General features: G+C 43.0%; 1 protein-coding gene across 10 annotated transcripts; it reads right to left on the bottom strand.

The window, feature by feature from the left end:
- Positions 1–2338: 2338 nt before the first annotated feature.
- RNF146 (ring finger protein 146) lies at positions 2339–12977 on the bottom strand. Of its 10 annotated transcripts, none has more exons than XM_079298087.1 (4): positions 12604–12976; positions 7612–7768; positions 6835–7039; positions 2339–4114 (listed from the first exon to the last, which is right to left on the bottom strand). In XM_079298087.1, the coding sequence occupies exon 4, from the start codon at positions 4111–4113 to the stop codon at positions 3055–3057; it is 1059 nt and encodes a 352-aa protein (XP_079154213.1). In that variant the 5' UTR covers position 4114; positions 6835–7039; positions 7612–7768; positions 12604–12976; the 3' UTR covers positions 2339–3054. The 10 variants fall into 10 exon arrangements, 9 of the variants coding, with proteins under 9 accessions (XP_079154213.1, XP_079154212.1, XP_079154214.1 ...); XR_013773291.1 differs by lacking the exon at positions 2339–4114 and adding an exon at positions 4122–4907 and having other exon boundaries at positions 12604–12977; XM_079298086.1 differs by lacking the exon at positions 6835–7039.
- Positions 12978–14629: the final 1652 nt, after the last annotated feature.

Below are 14629 nucleotides of genomic sequence, written 5' to 3'. Positions count from 1 at the left end.
GTTTATTTTCTTCTAGAAGTAAGTAGAGTCCTTCATACAAAAACCAGTCCAGCTAAATCATCGTGAGTGCTAGGATGAGAGTACCAGACTAAGATGAAATGGAATCCCATTTTACCCATTTGAAAGCTAAATGCTTTATTTCACAGAGTACTTTATCATCTTAAAGTAATAAATGCCTTTAACTAGCAGTTGATAAATGTTTGTATTTTCTTTACAGTTGTTAAAAGATATAAAGCTTCATCTCAGGGTTTTTTTCACCTTCTGAAATGGCTTAGAAACAAACCAGCACTAAATGTGCAAAATAAATTAGAAACACCAAAATTGATAGTCCCAGGCTCCTAATTAAATAGCATGTGAGCTTTTGTACTTCCTAGGGGCTAGTTTGCCAGCTCCCTCCTCAGCAAACTAAATTTCCTATTACATAGTGAAATATCTATATTGTTCATCCTCTGTGTACTGGGACAACCCAAGGGTTTAGTGGGAGTGTGGATTCTCTACCAAGCTTGTAAAGGTTGGATAGTAGAGATCACTTTCAGCAATACAGATTTCTATCTTATTTGCTGCTGATAGAAATATATTTTCCAGATGGTCAATCTAGATAAGCAAGGTGTTCTTGCAGAAGGCTTGGTTCCCTATGTGATTTATATTTTTTTAACCATGAAATAGGATTCCTGTGTCTGTGGTTATCTGTTCTGGATATGATGAGATGCGGTAGATTTTATAGGATTTAAATTTCCTTTTTCATTTTCCCTCCTGCTCCACTCTGCATTTCTCTAGCTATGCTGTACAAGTTGAAAATTACTTAGTGTATGGAATTACAACCACATCATGGAGTGTGACTATAGCTCTGCTAAAATGCACAGAGAATGTATTTCCTACTGGAAATAATGGTTTAAATATAAGATGGGAATTATCAGTTACTACTTTTCCCTTGCTTGATCTGTGGAGTGCATTTGCTACTGAGGGCTGCTATTAAGCTTTCACTAGCCTTACTTAAACTAATTTTAGTGTTCACAGCAGCAGTCAGGCAGCAGGAGCTAAAAGCAGCATCACAGGTGTGGGGCTGAACTCTCTACTTGGGTCAAAAACCCTAAGGATTATCACTGATAAAATTATTTGTAGACTGGGCTGCAAATCTTAAAATTAAGTATATAGTGAGTCATGCTCCTCTATTTTGTTTCTTGTTTTTTTCAACCCATACTTTCACATGAAGTGTGTGCACATAGCTGAAGTGTTCTTAGTGAAGGTTTTTGCAGCACAAAGTCATACTTTGGTTACAGACACTGTATACAAAATTAAATCAGAGAAATAAGACAGCTAGCAACTAACAGAAGAAAAAAAACCACATTCCATCCCATTTTCTTCCTGAAGTCTATGTAATTGGCTTATTTCCTTATGGGACTGGAAGATGACAATGAAAATCTGCAATCAAGAGCATCTATTCCTAGCTGAGAATGAAGGAAATCTTCCTTATTCCATCCTAGTCTCACCTACACTTCCCTGACTCACTGATTGCACCTGGAGGCAAAGGGGGGTGGGGAGGCACAGCTCTGTCCAAGATCAGATAAGCCATCCATCATTACACTAAGAAGAACATTACAGAAGTTTAAATCTACCATTTTTAAAAGTCAGCCCTTTTAATTCCCTTCAAATGGTTGTTTGGTTAAAGCAACTTTTGTCTTGAGATCAGTAGTTCCTATTTATCAGCTACAGTCCCTTTCTATTCTGAGCTACATATACTAAGAATTGGAATTTAATTAGCTTTATTTTAAAGACTGAGTCCAGAATCAACTAATGTTGTTTCTAAATCTGAAAAAAATTTAAAAGAAAAGAACTGCCAAAGAGATAAAAAGACAAGCTGTGTTTCTCAAGATCTGGCTTCTAACATTTAGAAGTCTGTAGAAATGCAGCTCCTACAGTGCTAATACAAGCACAGAACTACCCTTTCTGTGCTGCCACCAGCTTTGCTATGTACAGATGAACAGCACTATAGTCCTTAATATCCATGTCCTTTCCTAAGGGATCAACTTTGACAACTTACACTCTTGTTTCAAAATTTCTGCTATTAAAATAAGGCTGTGTGTGATACTTCTGCCTGCCAATAGTGAATTGGGTTAATCAGCTCTTCAGATGTCTGTGTATTAAGCTTGCAACTCATGATTTTTCAGTAAAAGATGATATTCCTACAGCATTGTGTTTGAGAGAGCCAGTCAGGGATGCAATAACATCAGGATGCCACTCAGAACTAGTCCTCCCTCTTGGTAAACATGGGAAGTTGTTTTATGATAATTTTCTCTGAAATTCCTTCAGTGAAGTTCAACTGAACAGGAAACATATGTGAGATTGTTACTGATAAAATGTAGTTTTATTAAATTATAAATTCTGTAACAAAAACAAGACAGATCAAGAAAGATCTCAAAAAACAAAACTACAAGGACTAGATGGCAAAGCCAGTGAAAAAGCCATGGAGAGTGTAAAGGTAAGGACTTGCAACACAAGTTAACAGCATTTTTACATTTCCATTGAAAGAAGGTAAATGATTGCTCTTGTCTAGTAAAAACACATTTTAACTCCAAACTCACATCTATTTTCTCACATTAAATTAAGCATCCTGCTCACACCCAACACCTTGCCTGATTCCACATAGCTTTAGTGTTCTTTTCGTACATCAATCCATGCAGAAAGTAGTAAGACACTTAATGCAACAGTCAGATAATGAAGACAATTCAAGTTGTACAGTAGATATACATTGGCCAAAAAGGGATAGAGTATCTTCAATGGGAAAATGCTACAAAATAAACACAAGACATTTTCAAGAAAACTGGGCATTGCTAAACAGCTTTCAAACCATTAACAGGACAACCCAGTTTCCTAGAGTTAGAGTCTTCCAGCTGAGACATGTTAAGAGACTTAAGTTAAAACAGGCCAAATCTGTTTTCTCCCCTTCACCCCACCCTCCCACCAAACACGCTGCTAGGTTTGAGTGCAATGCCGATGCGGACAGAAAATTTACAGAAAATTACAACTGAGTATTTTTTTTGCATGGCTCTAGATTTAAACTTCAGTGACTGTGCACTGTCCATCTGGCCTTCTAGATCTTACACTTGTGTTTGCCACCCCACTCCCTGCCCCTGGTCTATCTGCTCCTGCCTGGCTTGCACCAGCATTCAAGTGTCTCTGCTGACCAGAGGATGGATGTTGCTGAAGGTGGGCAGACACATCCTCACTGTCACTGCTGGCATCTGATTCGGTCTCCTCAACAGAGGTGTCGGGGGCTGGCATCCTACCAGAAGATGGTGATTCGTGGTCTTCTTCTCCCTCTCCCCTGTGACTCCTTTCAGCCATACTGTCTCCATTTATTTGCAAGTGAGCAAAAGAGTTCTCTAGAGAATTGCTTGCATCAGGTGACGGCGTTGCAGGGCTGACGAGCTGACCATCTAGTGCTGGCAGGGGCCTCACAGAAATGGGTGCTAGAGGCTGCACAGCTGCAGCCCCTGGAGTCAGTGTGCTGTCCGCACCGTCAGCGGAGCTTTCTCGTGTCAGGTTGACAGAGCTGGTGTCACAGTCCAGCCTCAGCCCAGCCACTCCCTTCTTTGGTATATCTATTATGTCCCGTTTTATTTTTCTGCGACGTCCATGCTCATTTCTCCTATACTGAACCATATTTTCAAGGTCTGCTACGTATAAAAAACCAGCAATTAGCATTTCAGTGCTCTTTTTACCCTTGGAAAAGGCATCTTCCAGCTCTCTGCTGGTACGTTCATCATACTGCCACCAGCCATTTCTACCTTCATAGTACCAAGCATATTCTCCATTGCCTCTGCTTGCTGCTTTGAGTTCTTCAGGTGACAGTAAGGTTGGCTTGTCAAGAAAATCCTCGGGAATCTCCTGCCGGCACAGTGCACATCGTTTCCCAAGCCAGGAAGCTCCCTTAACACACAGATAGCAGAAAACATGTTTACAGGGCAGACTTACTGGATGGACACATGTTTGCAGACAGATAGCGCATTCAGGGACTTGCAGGGAAGGTGCTGCATTGGTACACGACTCATTTGTCTTCCTGTTTGTGGGAAGCATGTTGATCGAATGATCTACTTCACCACAGCCAGCCATCCTGCAGAGGATCAAAGAAACTTAAATCAGTTTATTATATTAACTTAAACTAGCACCTCGCATTGCACTGCACCTCAACATCCACACAATGAGATGTTTACTTCAAGTTAAAGTTACTGTTTCCTGAGATGACAGACTACATTAACTGCTGGGAAGATTTCTTTTGCTGATCACCATCCTTTTATCTGTTTAATTTTCAGCATGTTAACATAGCAAGTTAGAAAAAAAAAATCAAATTTCCTCTGTTCATTCCCTGAGTAGAATTGATTAATGAACCTTCAGCCAACCAGTTATTTTGGTGCCTCCTCAGGAAATTGGAAGAAATTATGGTTCTTTCCTCAAGAGGTGAACTTAAACAATCCCTCCTCATACTACAGGTGATCATCTGTTTGATTAAGGGACTGCCTGAACAGTATCTTGGATTAGGTTTACACAAGAGAAAATACGCCTGACAGCAGCACCTAGCTGAAGAATTCCCCCACTCTGTTTCTTATTTCCCATGCACCATGGTACACTACTCTCAAACCAAGCTCAGAACAACCACAGGGCTGCAGAAAGAACCAGAGAGAAAACTGAGGTGGCCTCTTCAAAAGATACCTTGGACTCCTTTTTTCTTAAACAGCAAGTGAACTCCCTGATACATGCTACTGCCTCTTGAAAAGAATCACTGCAGACCAGCAGAAGCAGCAGTGTATTAAAGAAGACACACAACTCTGACTTGACTGGCTTGTGAAGTCATTGCCTTTACTTTCTCTGGCCATACATTATTTTTGTTATTAAAGATGATTTTGTAACTGTAAGACAATGGGGAATGCAAAACTGCATCACTTTGACATAGTGTAGGATTTAAGTAGTTGAAAAATTCTAGCCTAAATATGCAAATGCCTTCTCAGCTACATTTTTGCCATGGCAATCTTTCACAGTCTGTTTTGTGGTAATTTTCCTTTTATTTATTAACAATCAAAACCAAATACCAGATACCAAATGAGGGAGGAGAATGGGCTTTGGTGTCTGGGGCCTAAAATGGTGCCTTTTTTTTATTTGAAATCCCCAAGACTGATATTCAACAAAACAGCCTTTCAGTGAAAGTAGTCTTTGTTGTATGGGCAGCTAGGAATAGTTAATGCAAAACTACCTCAAGCATGTGGGCCAAAAAGAACCTTTAGAGGTCACCTAGTCCAATCTCCTGCTGCACATGGCACCAACACCAATACTAGATTAGACCAAAGCTGTGGCTTTGTCTAGCTGAGTTTTTCTGAAACCTGCAAGGATGGAAATAACCACAGGCTCCCCTGGACAGCCCGTTCTAAAGTTACACACATTTCTAACAAAATGTGTTACATCAAGAGAAAATGCCCAGTATTACTGTAAAAACTTCCACTGTTTTAAAAAATCTTACAAATATATGCTGGGATTAAAAAAAAATTATGCTTCAGTATCTATATTTATCTTTACAATAATATATCATGTGCTGTTTACTTAAAATATTTTTCTCTATGTTGTCTGTTCCCTTCTATCACTATAATTTCCTCTTGAAAGACCAATGCCTCTTTAATCCTTTTTTTATCAAATATTTCTTTTAAAAGCTCTACAGCTCAAATACTTTTTCCTGAAGTAGCACAAAATTATATCCACCTATGTTTCAGTTTCATATCTGAATTTATTTTTCTGAGACTAATGACCAATCTGCATAACCAGATACAGACACAGCATTACCTACCAGCTGGCAACTGATTTTACTGCACAGCACACATCTGTGAGATCCATTCTAACAATGTTGTGAACAATTTGCTTTATGGAAACCTCACACTTCTGAGGCGGTATTTTGCAACAGATTTTTATAACAAATGTAGGGGTTCATACCAAGAAACTTATTAGAAAAAGGGGAGAAGAAAGTCTAGAGATTTCAGAATACCCACAAACACAACCCAACCATCATTTCACAACAGAAGAGCTGAAAGAGAAATCCATTTATTGATTAATTTGTGCTAAACATGGCTGACGTAAAGGACCTTAACTTTCAAGTGCCCTCACAATGAGGTAGCACAGTGCAAAAAAGCACAGCAACAGAAATTTTTGCTTCCATGCTATAGTTTTACAAAAGGATTCTTCTCTCTGAACATCCCTTATAAAATTATCCTTTTCAGAGTCAAAGAAAAGATTAAAACAACCTGTAGGTAAGTAACTTCTGTACAAGTTACTTATTAAGATTTTGGAGGTGATTAAAATGCAAGGATTAAAAAGGTAATGCACTTTGACAAACCAAATTGTGATACCGTGAGCTAAACTAAAAAGTTTACCTTGAGGTAAACTAAAAGAGGAATGAAAAGTTCTCTGAAAGCAAAAAAAAAAGCAAAACATTTGAACTGTGCTCAATAGGTCACCCATCAATTTGAGGGATCTTTGATTCCTTACTAGAATAGATAATAATGCAGGATATGAAAAGGAGTAAATGCTGTTTCTTGAAATTCCTGTTTGATTTTTAATGACTCTAAAGAAAATGTTACGTATAAAATGAATAGAACTGGAGAAGCAAACCCTTATCTCTAAAAAGTGCTACCAGGAATCATAAAACTCTGATATGATAAGCACAACTGCAGTTGCATGTGCTCAGAATGCAGGACAATTATGCACTTGAAGATTTATATCCACTACACTGATGCTGTCTCACTTTTTGCTTTTAAATCATGATGCCAATTAATACTTTTTTTTTTAATTTACCTTTTTAATACTAAATCGAGGCCATGGAGTTTGTTTATAAGCTGGTAGGAGGATGTACATGTAGGTTTTTACTGAAGAGGTAATCCTTCAGAAACAAGGACAAACATCTCAGACTGCTATTCTGCTATGTTATGGCTATGGAAGCACTTCCACTACAACTTCATGGTATTAAGAATTAAACAAAACTGACCACAAAGTATTTTTCCTGAAATTAAAAGTTATATTTTAAAACAAGGTTCAGTCAAAACAGGCTTCATATCAGAACAGTTACCAAATAGGAAAGCTCTATTTTTGGGGGGATTGGGTTCCCTCTAAGACACTCCTGGCATCATGGAAAATCATTCTTGACTACTGACTACTTGACTAAACATTAACTAAGCTCAAAAGAAAATAAAATTATTTTTATTCTTTAAGTATTTATATCCTCAATTCAGGTATAAGTAAGGGAACAATAAGGGAACTCTGCATTTTAACAAAAATACAGTCTAAAACCCACTGAGACAGAATCTTGTGAGACCCCACCTCTTGTGGTTTTTATTTTTAATATTAAACAACACAGTTAATTTCTAAGCTATGGGGCCTTCATCAATACATGAAGTATGGAAGAGGTGATGTATAACAACTACATGAAAAGATCCTGGGCCTTCTTGGACTCCAATGGAAGAAAACGTAAATTCACACAAAACCACTTCAAAGACCAGGTCAAATTATAACTGCAACTAAGCAGTCCATCAAAGAACAGACATGTTTAAGTTTATTAACAAAACAACAGCTTACTTTTTCTGAATAATTTCTACTGAAGCATGCCACAAGACTGCAATGTCCTCTCTTCAGACGTCTCCAGCTAGGACAGCAGGTACTCCTTCCCAAGGCTGGCTCATTCCTGGCTTGTCCTGATCAGTGGTACATTACAGTGTTTCAGCTTCTCTGCAAACTAACAGAAAGCAAATATTACCACTTTACAAGGCTGTCCAGAGGTACAAGCAAGAAAAGTACAATGCCACTGTTCTGTTACAGAAAAAAAATTACTATGCTTTTATTTACTTGATGCATGTTATTTTCTATACAACTATGAGCAGATTTCTGTTTCATTTTTTGTAACCATCAATTTTCGATCCACAGTTTTTATTTTGATGCTTAAATCATCTTTTTTTTAAGCATAATAAAAGGCAATTATTTTTGACTATAGTAAATTAATTGCTCATTTCCATACAGTGGCCTCACAAAAGGAGAAACACAAAAGGAGAAATATGACCAAAGCTGGGAGCATGTTCTATATAAGCCTCATACCAGCTTATGAACAAACTCTATGACCTACATTTGATACTTACCAAGGTAAACAAGCAACAACAAAAATTAATTAGGACCTTTCTCTATTTCTTTAAAATGTCCTGATGGGCTCCAAGGTTCAACAATAGCAAGAGTGCATATGATCACTAAAAGAGACGACAAGGATGCAACTCAGCCTCCACACCTCAGAGGCAATATACCCCTCTCTTCAAGCTAGCAGATAGTGTCAGTCACAATATATTTGGTGAATGACACCAACCAGAATCCGAGCCAAGTCATTTCACAAATAGGTATTAATTACTAAGTGCCTAACAAATACCTAAAAAGTTCCTGCAGCAGGGAAATAGGAATCTGCAAGCTCAGAAAGGGAAGGGAGACCATCATTTTTGCATTCTCACAACCTGAACAGCAAGGTCTTGACCTAAGAGAACCACCTTCAGTGAATCCTCTGAAAAAGCCTGATGAGCCACAAAATTGCCTCTTCCTTCTGGTCTGTAGCTTTCTGAGTGATTATCAAACATCTTGAACTACAGTTCCAGTTACTGAAAAACATTATATATAGGAATGATTTGAACTAGAATGTCACCTCTTTGATTTCAATTTGTTCAAGGAAAGGAATCATTTCAGCATATATACAGTGCAAAGCAGACACGTAAGAGTTGAGTAAAGTCAAGTAGTGACAAGTCTCTGAAAGAACATGAAGCATTATTATAGTGTTCTGTGCTATAGTCCCTCATCAAATAATCATTTATCATTAATAATATCAGAGTGTTCAGATGACTTCAGTGCATGAAGCATTACTCAAATATATTTTCTTTATAGCTGAGCTCTATGTAACATTCTGTACAGCTATTTTTAGAATGTGCTCCAAAGGAAAAATGCAAAAATTAACAAGCCTATCCACACCTTTTCTCTCCTCATATTTTTAACAGCTTTTCTTTCTTCACACATGAATCTGAAAGGAAGAGCAGCAATCGCGTTAGAATGGCTCTACTAATCCACTGAGACAAGATACTATGTTTGATCAAAGAGACAGCTGCAACAAGCTTGACGCTCTGGGTGTGGTATTCAGTCCTTCATCTTGGGAGCTGGCTTTCTGTTACTTCAATAGGTATCACCTGCAGCCTTTTATCTACTCCCTCTCATATCCACTACTAGAGGTAGCACATCATAAAACCAAATGCTATGTGGAGATGACAGAAAAAGGCTCGGTCAATTCTGGGAGATTGCTTAGGAAATAAAAATGCATACACGTATTCAAGATATGTAATTATACCTAGAAGAATCCAGGGAAGGCATAATTACAGGATTGTGATAAGGCAACTTTCCAACTGCCGCAAAGCTCTTGAAAAGAACTAGTTCACACACTGACATCAGGCAACCTCTACACTTCACGGCACTGCTACTTATTTAATAAGCCAGTCCTAAAAATTCTACTGAACAGCCTGACAAACACTTGTGGTTACACACATGCTCCTCCTTGGATGACGATTCCTCCTTTGAAGTCATCTGGTAAGGGCTGTGTTCTGTACTTGGCAATTAATTTTCTCTTTTTCCTGTAGTATGAGGAGTTACGCTACCTGCAACGGGCAGGTACCCCTTCCTAAACCCCTGCATTCTATCACATACTGATTTTGAAACTTTAAAGATGCAACAGACAGAAGGACAGTGTCACTGATCAGGACCATCCCCATCCAAACTGAGGTTCAGCCAGCATGGAACTGTTTTCTTTGTCCCCTTGAAAGTCTCTCAGGATGCTTACTGGGAGAAATCATGTCTGCTTCTTCCATGCTTTAAGAATTTGAAGCAGTAGACTTCCTACCAGACCTATTTCCCAAAATGACTTCAGCTTCTCCTTAAGAACAATGTTAAGTTTTCACTCTGCCAAGGTGGAATGAAACCATTTCTTCTTAGTTGAGTCAACTGTGCTTGTTGAATTATGCGACTCAGTAAATGATCAAGCCCAGCACAATTTTTCCCTTATTCATTTTAGAAAAAAAACAACAAACTAGCAACAATTACAAAACCCCCCCCAACAAACAACCCACCCAAACCAAAACCAGGAGCATACATATTTAGGAAGCCAGCTTCTATATAATGATGAAGAGTTACCAACAGTCTTAAGCTTCCTCAAAGTAAAATCTTAGCTTTTTAAAAACACACATGCAACACTGATGAATTCAACAAACATGAGCCAAAGATTGATGTTTGGTATTATACAAGTCCTACTTTGAATGACTGAAATCTGGGAATACTGCAACTCCATACAGATTGTTTTAAAACAGCTATCACAAATTTCATTCATTTCCCTCTTGAAAACAGTATTAATTCACAAGAGTAAATGCAATCTGTAATTAAATACTTGGATTTTTTTCCCATCAAGCTCCCTAATTTGTAACTCAACTGGGGGGTTGGAGGGGAAAATGATCCCCTTCCCCACAAGTAACCATGAGCCAGTGTGAGAAGAAAGAAAGTGGCTGTTTTGTTTAATAGAAAAAAATCACTCCCCTGTCTGACAGTCTGCTACTGACAATACACTACCAGCTCAAGGTACTGAGTCTTATCAGGTATGTTTAAACTGTCCCTGGCACTGGATAGCACAACAGATAAATAACCTCACTGTTTCCTGTGCTTTTCCTACCTTTTTCTTAAACTTAGAATATTCTCAGGAATTGCTGATTATGATGAGGCTTCAAGTTGCCTGTCATTCCTTATCGTTGGCAATTAGTAAACCCCCAACATTTATTACAGAAGAATAGTCAAGTGCAGAACAACTAGCCATCTCAGTATTAAAATGCTATATGTATTAAAAATGAGGTTGTTCCTTATGCTACGACTGGACCGTTGACAGCGAATTTTGAGCATACATCCTATTTCAATCTATTGAACAAAGAAAAATATTAATCTCTTACTCAAAAGCAAAAGTGTGCAAAATATGAAGCACAAACTGGTTCATCTTAAATTACCAATGCTTCAGAAACTCAAATAAATACAGGGGCATCTATATATATATATATATAGACTTGATTAACATGCACACAGAAGAGAGGAAAAAAAAATCAATTTCAATATGAGTTTTCCAGGGGCTCACTATTCAATAGGCTATAAAAATACTGCAGTTCCAGCTCTTTAAATAAGTAACAATTCAATTACATCTAAATTGATGCAATATATTTTGAAGGAAACAAGAACAAACTTTTTCTTTCATTCACTACAGATTTTGTACTATAGCAATTTAAACAACTAGCACTTCAATAGACTTGGAAAGAAACTACAGTATTAACCACACGACTATAAAGCAAGTTCTTGCAAAAACATTCAATATTAACGATTCATTCAAAATTACCAGATGAAGATTCCGATTTCACTATGTCTTCAATACTATTACACTCCGTAATTTTTGGTACCATATTTACAGAGATGCTTCAGAATCTATTTTTAAGTAGCCCATCATCCAGAGGCAGCAGCTAACAAAGCAAGGAGGACTGAATTTTTAGTATTACAAACGTGACAGAAGCAAAACGTTTTAAAGCTCTGCGCCCTACTCCTCCTTATAATTATTAATATATAACTGCATATTACACATCACTAACAAAACCTACAGCGTTTCTCAAGCATATCACTGAAAGACTGCACTAAAATTAAAACCCTCACAGTTTCAGTTTAACTATTTCACCATTCCGATCGTCTTATTCGTACAAAACCCTCGCGTTTAGATAACATTTTACAACAATTTTTCACTGGCGGCAGGCAACACGCACCGCACAAAAAGCAGGACCCGTTTTCACATTTCACATCCCCTTTCAACATTCCGAAGGGATGCAATGCAAACACTCGGGCCGAGGCCGTCAAGCACAAAGAAACAACAGCACTTCCATTAGGAACACTTAGTTAGTTCTGTGCTGCGCTCCCTGACCGCCCGTGCGGCTCCGAGCCGGGGCCGGGCTCGGCGCTGACATCCGCAGCGGCACATCGGAGCGCTGCTCACCGCCCTGCGAATTACAGCGCTGCGCCCGCTCGGCCAGGGCATTCCGCCACGCGTGACGCCGCCACGGCTAATGCTGCTGACCTATTTTACTGCCCAGCACAACGAAACCCCCGACTCACGGAAGCACAGAATCAATGCGGCTGGAAAAGACCTCCGGGACCACGGGGCCCGCTCCGGCACTCTGCGCGCACCTCGCTCCGCACCGGCGTCGGGGCGCCGCCTCCTGCAGGAGCCCGGCTCCGCGGAAGGGGCCCGGCCCGGCTGTGCCGGCTCTCCCTGGAGCCTCTCCGTGCGGGGCCCGGGGAAGGGCTCCCGGGGAAGGGCTCCGCCGCCGCGGCCCCGGCACGTGACCCCGCGGGCGGGGCGGCGGAGGGCGACACTCCCCACCCTCCCCGCTGCCAAAACAATACCGGGCAGGGCTCTGCCCCCCGGGCGGACACCCCGCGCTCGGCTCAGCCCAGCTCCGCCGGCCTTTTGTTCAGGGCACTCACCCGCGCGGGGAGGCCGCGGCGCCCGCTCCAGTTCTGTCCACACCCCGCCGGCGGCGGAGGGGCGAGCGGAGGCAGCGCCGCCCCGGCCCCGGGCAGCCGCGCAGGGGGCGCTGTCGGAGCGGCCTTTGGTGGCTGAGGCCGCCGCCACCGCCTCTCCCCGACCGCTCCAGCTCGGGCCCGCCCGCGGCGGCATGGGGACTCACCCGCCGGGCCGGGCCGGCCCGCGCCGCTCGGTTCCGCTCCGTTCGGCCCCGCTCCGCCCGCCGCCACCTGCCGCTCCCTCCGGCCCCGCCGCCGGGACCGCGGGACGCGCCGACGTCACGCGCGGGCCGGGGCGGCTGAACGCGCCACTGTGACGCTGCCGCGGCGGGGGCGGGGCCAGGGCCGGGGCCGGGGCGGGGTCGCGCGCGTGCTGCTGCGAGAGGCTCCGCCCACGCCCGCGCCGGTGTCATGGCGGTGTCATGGCGGCCGTGCGCGGCTCGGGCGGCGCCCGGGCTGAGGGGAAGGGGAAGTTCCCGGCCCTGCGGGGCAACCTGCCAGGCGCTCGGGAAGGCCCCGCCTACAGCTGAGGGTCCCCTTCTCGGACCCGCTGCGCAGGTCGTGCCGCCTTGTGGCGGGCTGACCCTGGCTGGACGCCGGGTGCCCTCTAAAGCCGCCCTGGCACTGCCCTCCGCAGCTTGGCAGAAGAGGGACAATGTAACGAAAGGCTCGTGGGTCGAGACTGGGACAGGACAAGACCACTCATTAACTGCCGTCATGGGCAAAAGAATCTTGACATGGGGAAATTATTTTAGTAACAGTCAAATCAGAGCAGGATCTTGACAAATATACCCAAGTCTAAAAACATCATCCTTGCTATCCCTTCTTTCCAGGCTGATATTTGGTTTCTGACTCCTGATTTTTGGGGTTCAGTCCTTCAGGACAGCCTGCTCCAGCTCCTCAGGGTCCCAAGTCCAGCCACCAAACCCGCTCTGCTGTGGGCTCCTCTCTCCATGTCCATAACCCTGCCAGAGCCTGCACAGGCTTCCCACAGGGTCACAGCCTCCCCTGGCCCCTGCTCTGCCCTGGGTGCTCCATGGGCTGCGGGTGGGTCTCTGCTCCCCATGGACCCCGCTGGGCTGCAGGGGCACAGCTGCCTCACCTGCCCTGCACCAGGGGCTGCAGGGGATCCCTGCTCCCTGCCTGGAGCACTCATCATCCTCACTGGCCCTGGGGGCTGCAGGGGATCCCTGCTCCCTGCCTGGAGCACTCATCATCCTCACTGACCCTGGGGGCTGCAGGGGATCCCTGCTCCCTGCCTGGAGCACTCATCATCCTCACTGACCCTGGGGGCTGCAGGGGATCCCTGCTCCCTGCCTGGAGCACTCATCATCCTCACTGACCCTGGGGGCTGCAGGGGATCCCTGCTCCCTGCCTCGAGCACCTCATCATCCTTCTTGTTATTGACCTTGGGGTCTGCAGAGTTGTTGCTCTCAGTCTCATTCCACTCTGCAACTGAAGTTGTGCAGTTTTTTTCCCCCTCTTAAATGTGTTTTCCCAGAGGCATTGCCCTTGCCACTGACAGACCAAGCCTCGGCCAGCAGTGGGTGTATCTTGGAGCTATCTGGGATTTGCTCTAGCAGACACAGGGGAGCCTTCTGGGAGCTTCTCACTGCAGCCCCTCCCCAAGCCCCCGCCACTACCAAAACCTTGCCACACAAACAAAATACACCAGATATTAAAGATCTGGACGTGGGAGGTGGGAGCCTCAGTGTGTGTATTCCCTGGAGCTTTCTCACCAGAAAAAGTTGACAGGCATGCTTCCTTGGGATTAGCTGTTCAAGTGGTGGCAGTGCTGGGGAAATGAACTTGCACAGCTCCATCATGTGTGATTATATGAAGGCAGGTTGCAGTTGCCCCTGTTTCCCTTGATGAGGCCAGACAGGGGATTCAGCAGGTGTATCTGTGTTGGAGAGGATGAAGGGCACGACCCAGATGTAACTGCAGGGGGTCAGACTATGGCAAACCGGAGCTGCTCCTGTGGGTG

The sequence above is a fragment of the Erithacus rubecula genome (assembly GCF_903797595.1).
Source record: "Erithacus rubecula genome assembly, chromosome: 2".
In the NCBI taxonomy this organism is placed as follows: domain Eukaryota; kingdom Metazoa; phylum Chordata; class Aves; order Passeriformes; family Muscicapidae; genus Erithacus; species Erithacus rubecula.
Note: the sequence above shows the minus strand (reverse complement) of the source record. Positions and strands in the feature narration are given on the sequence as shown.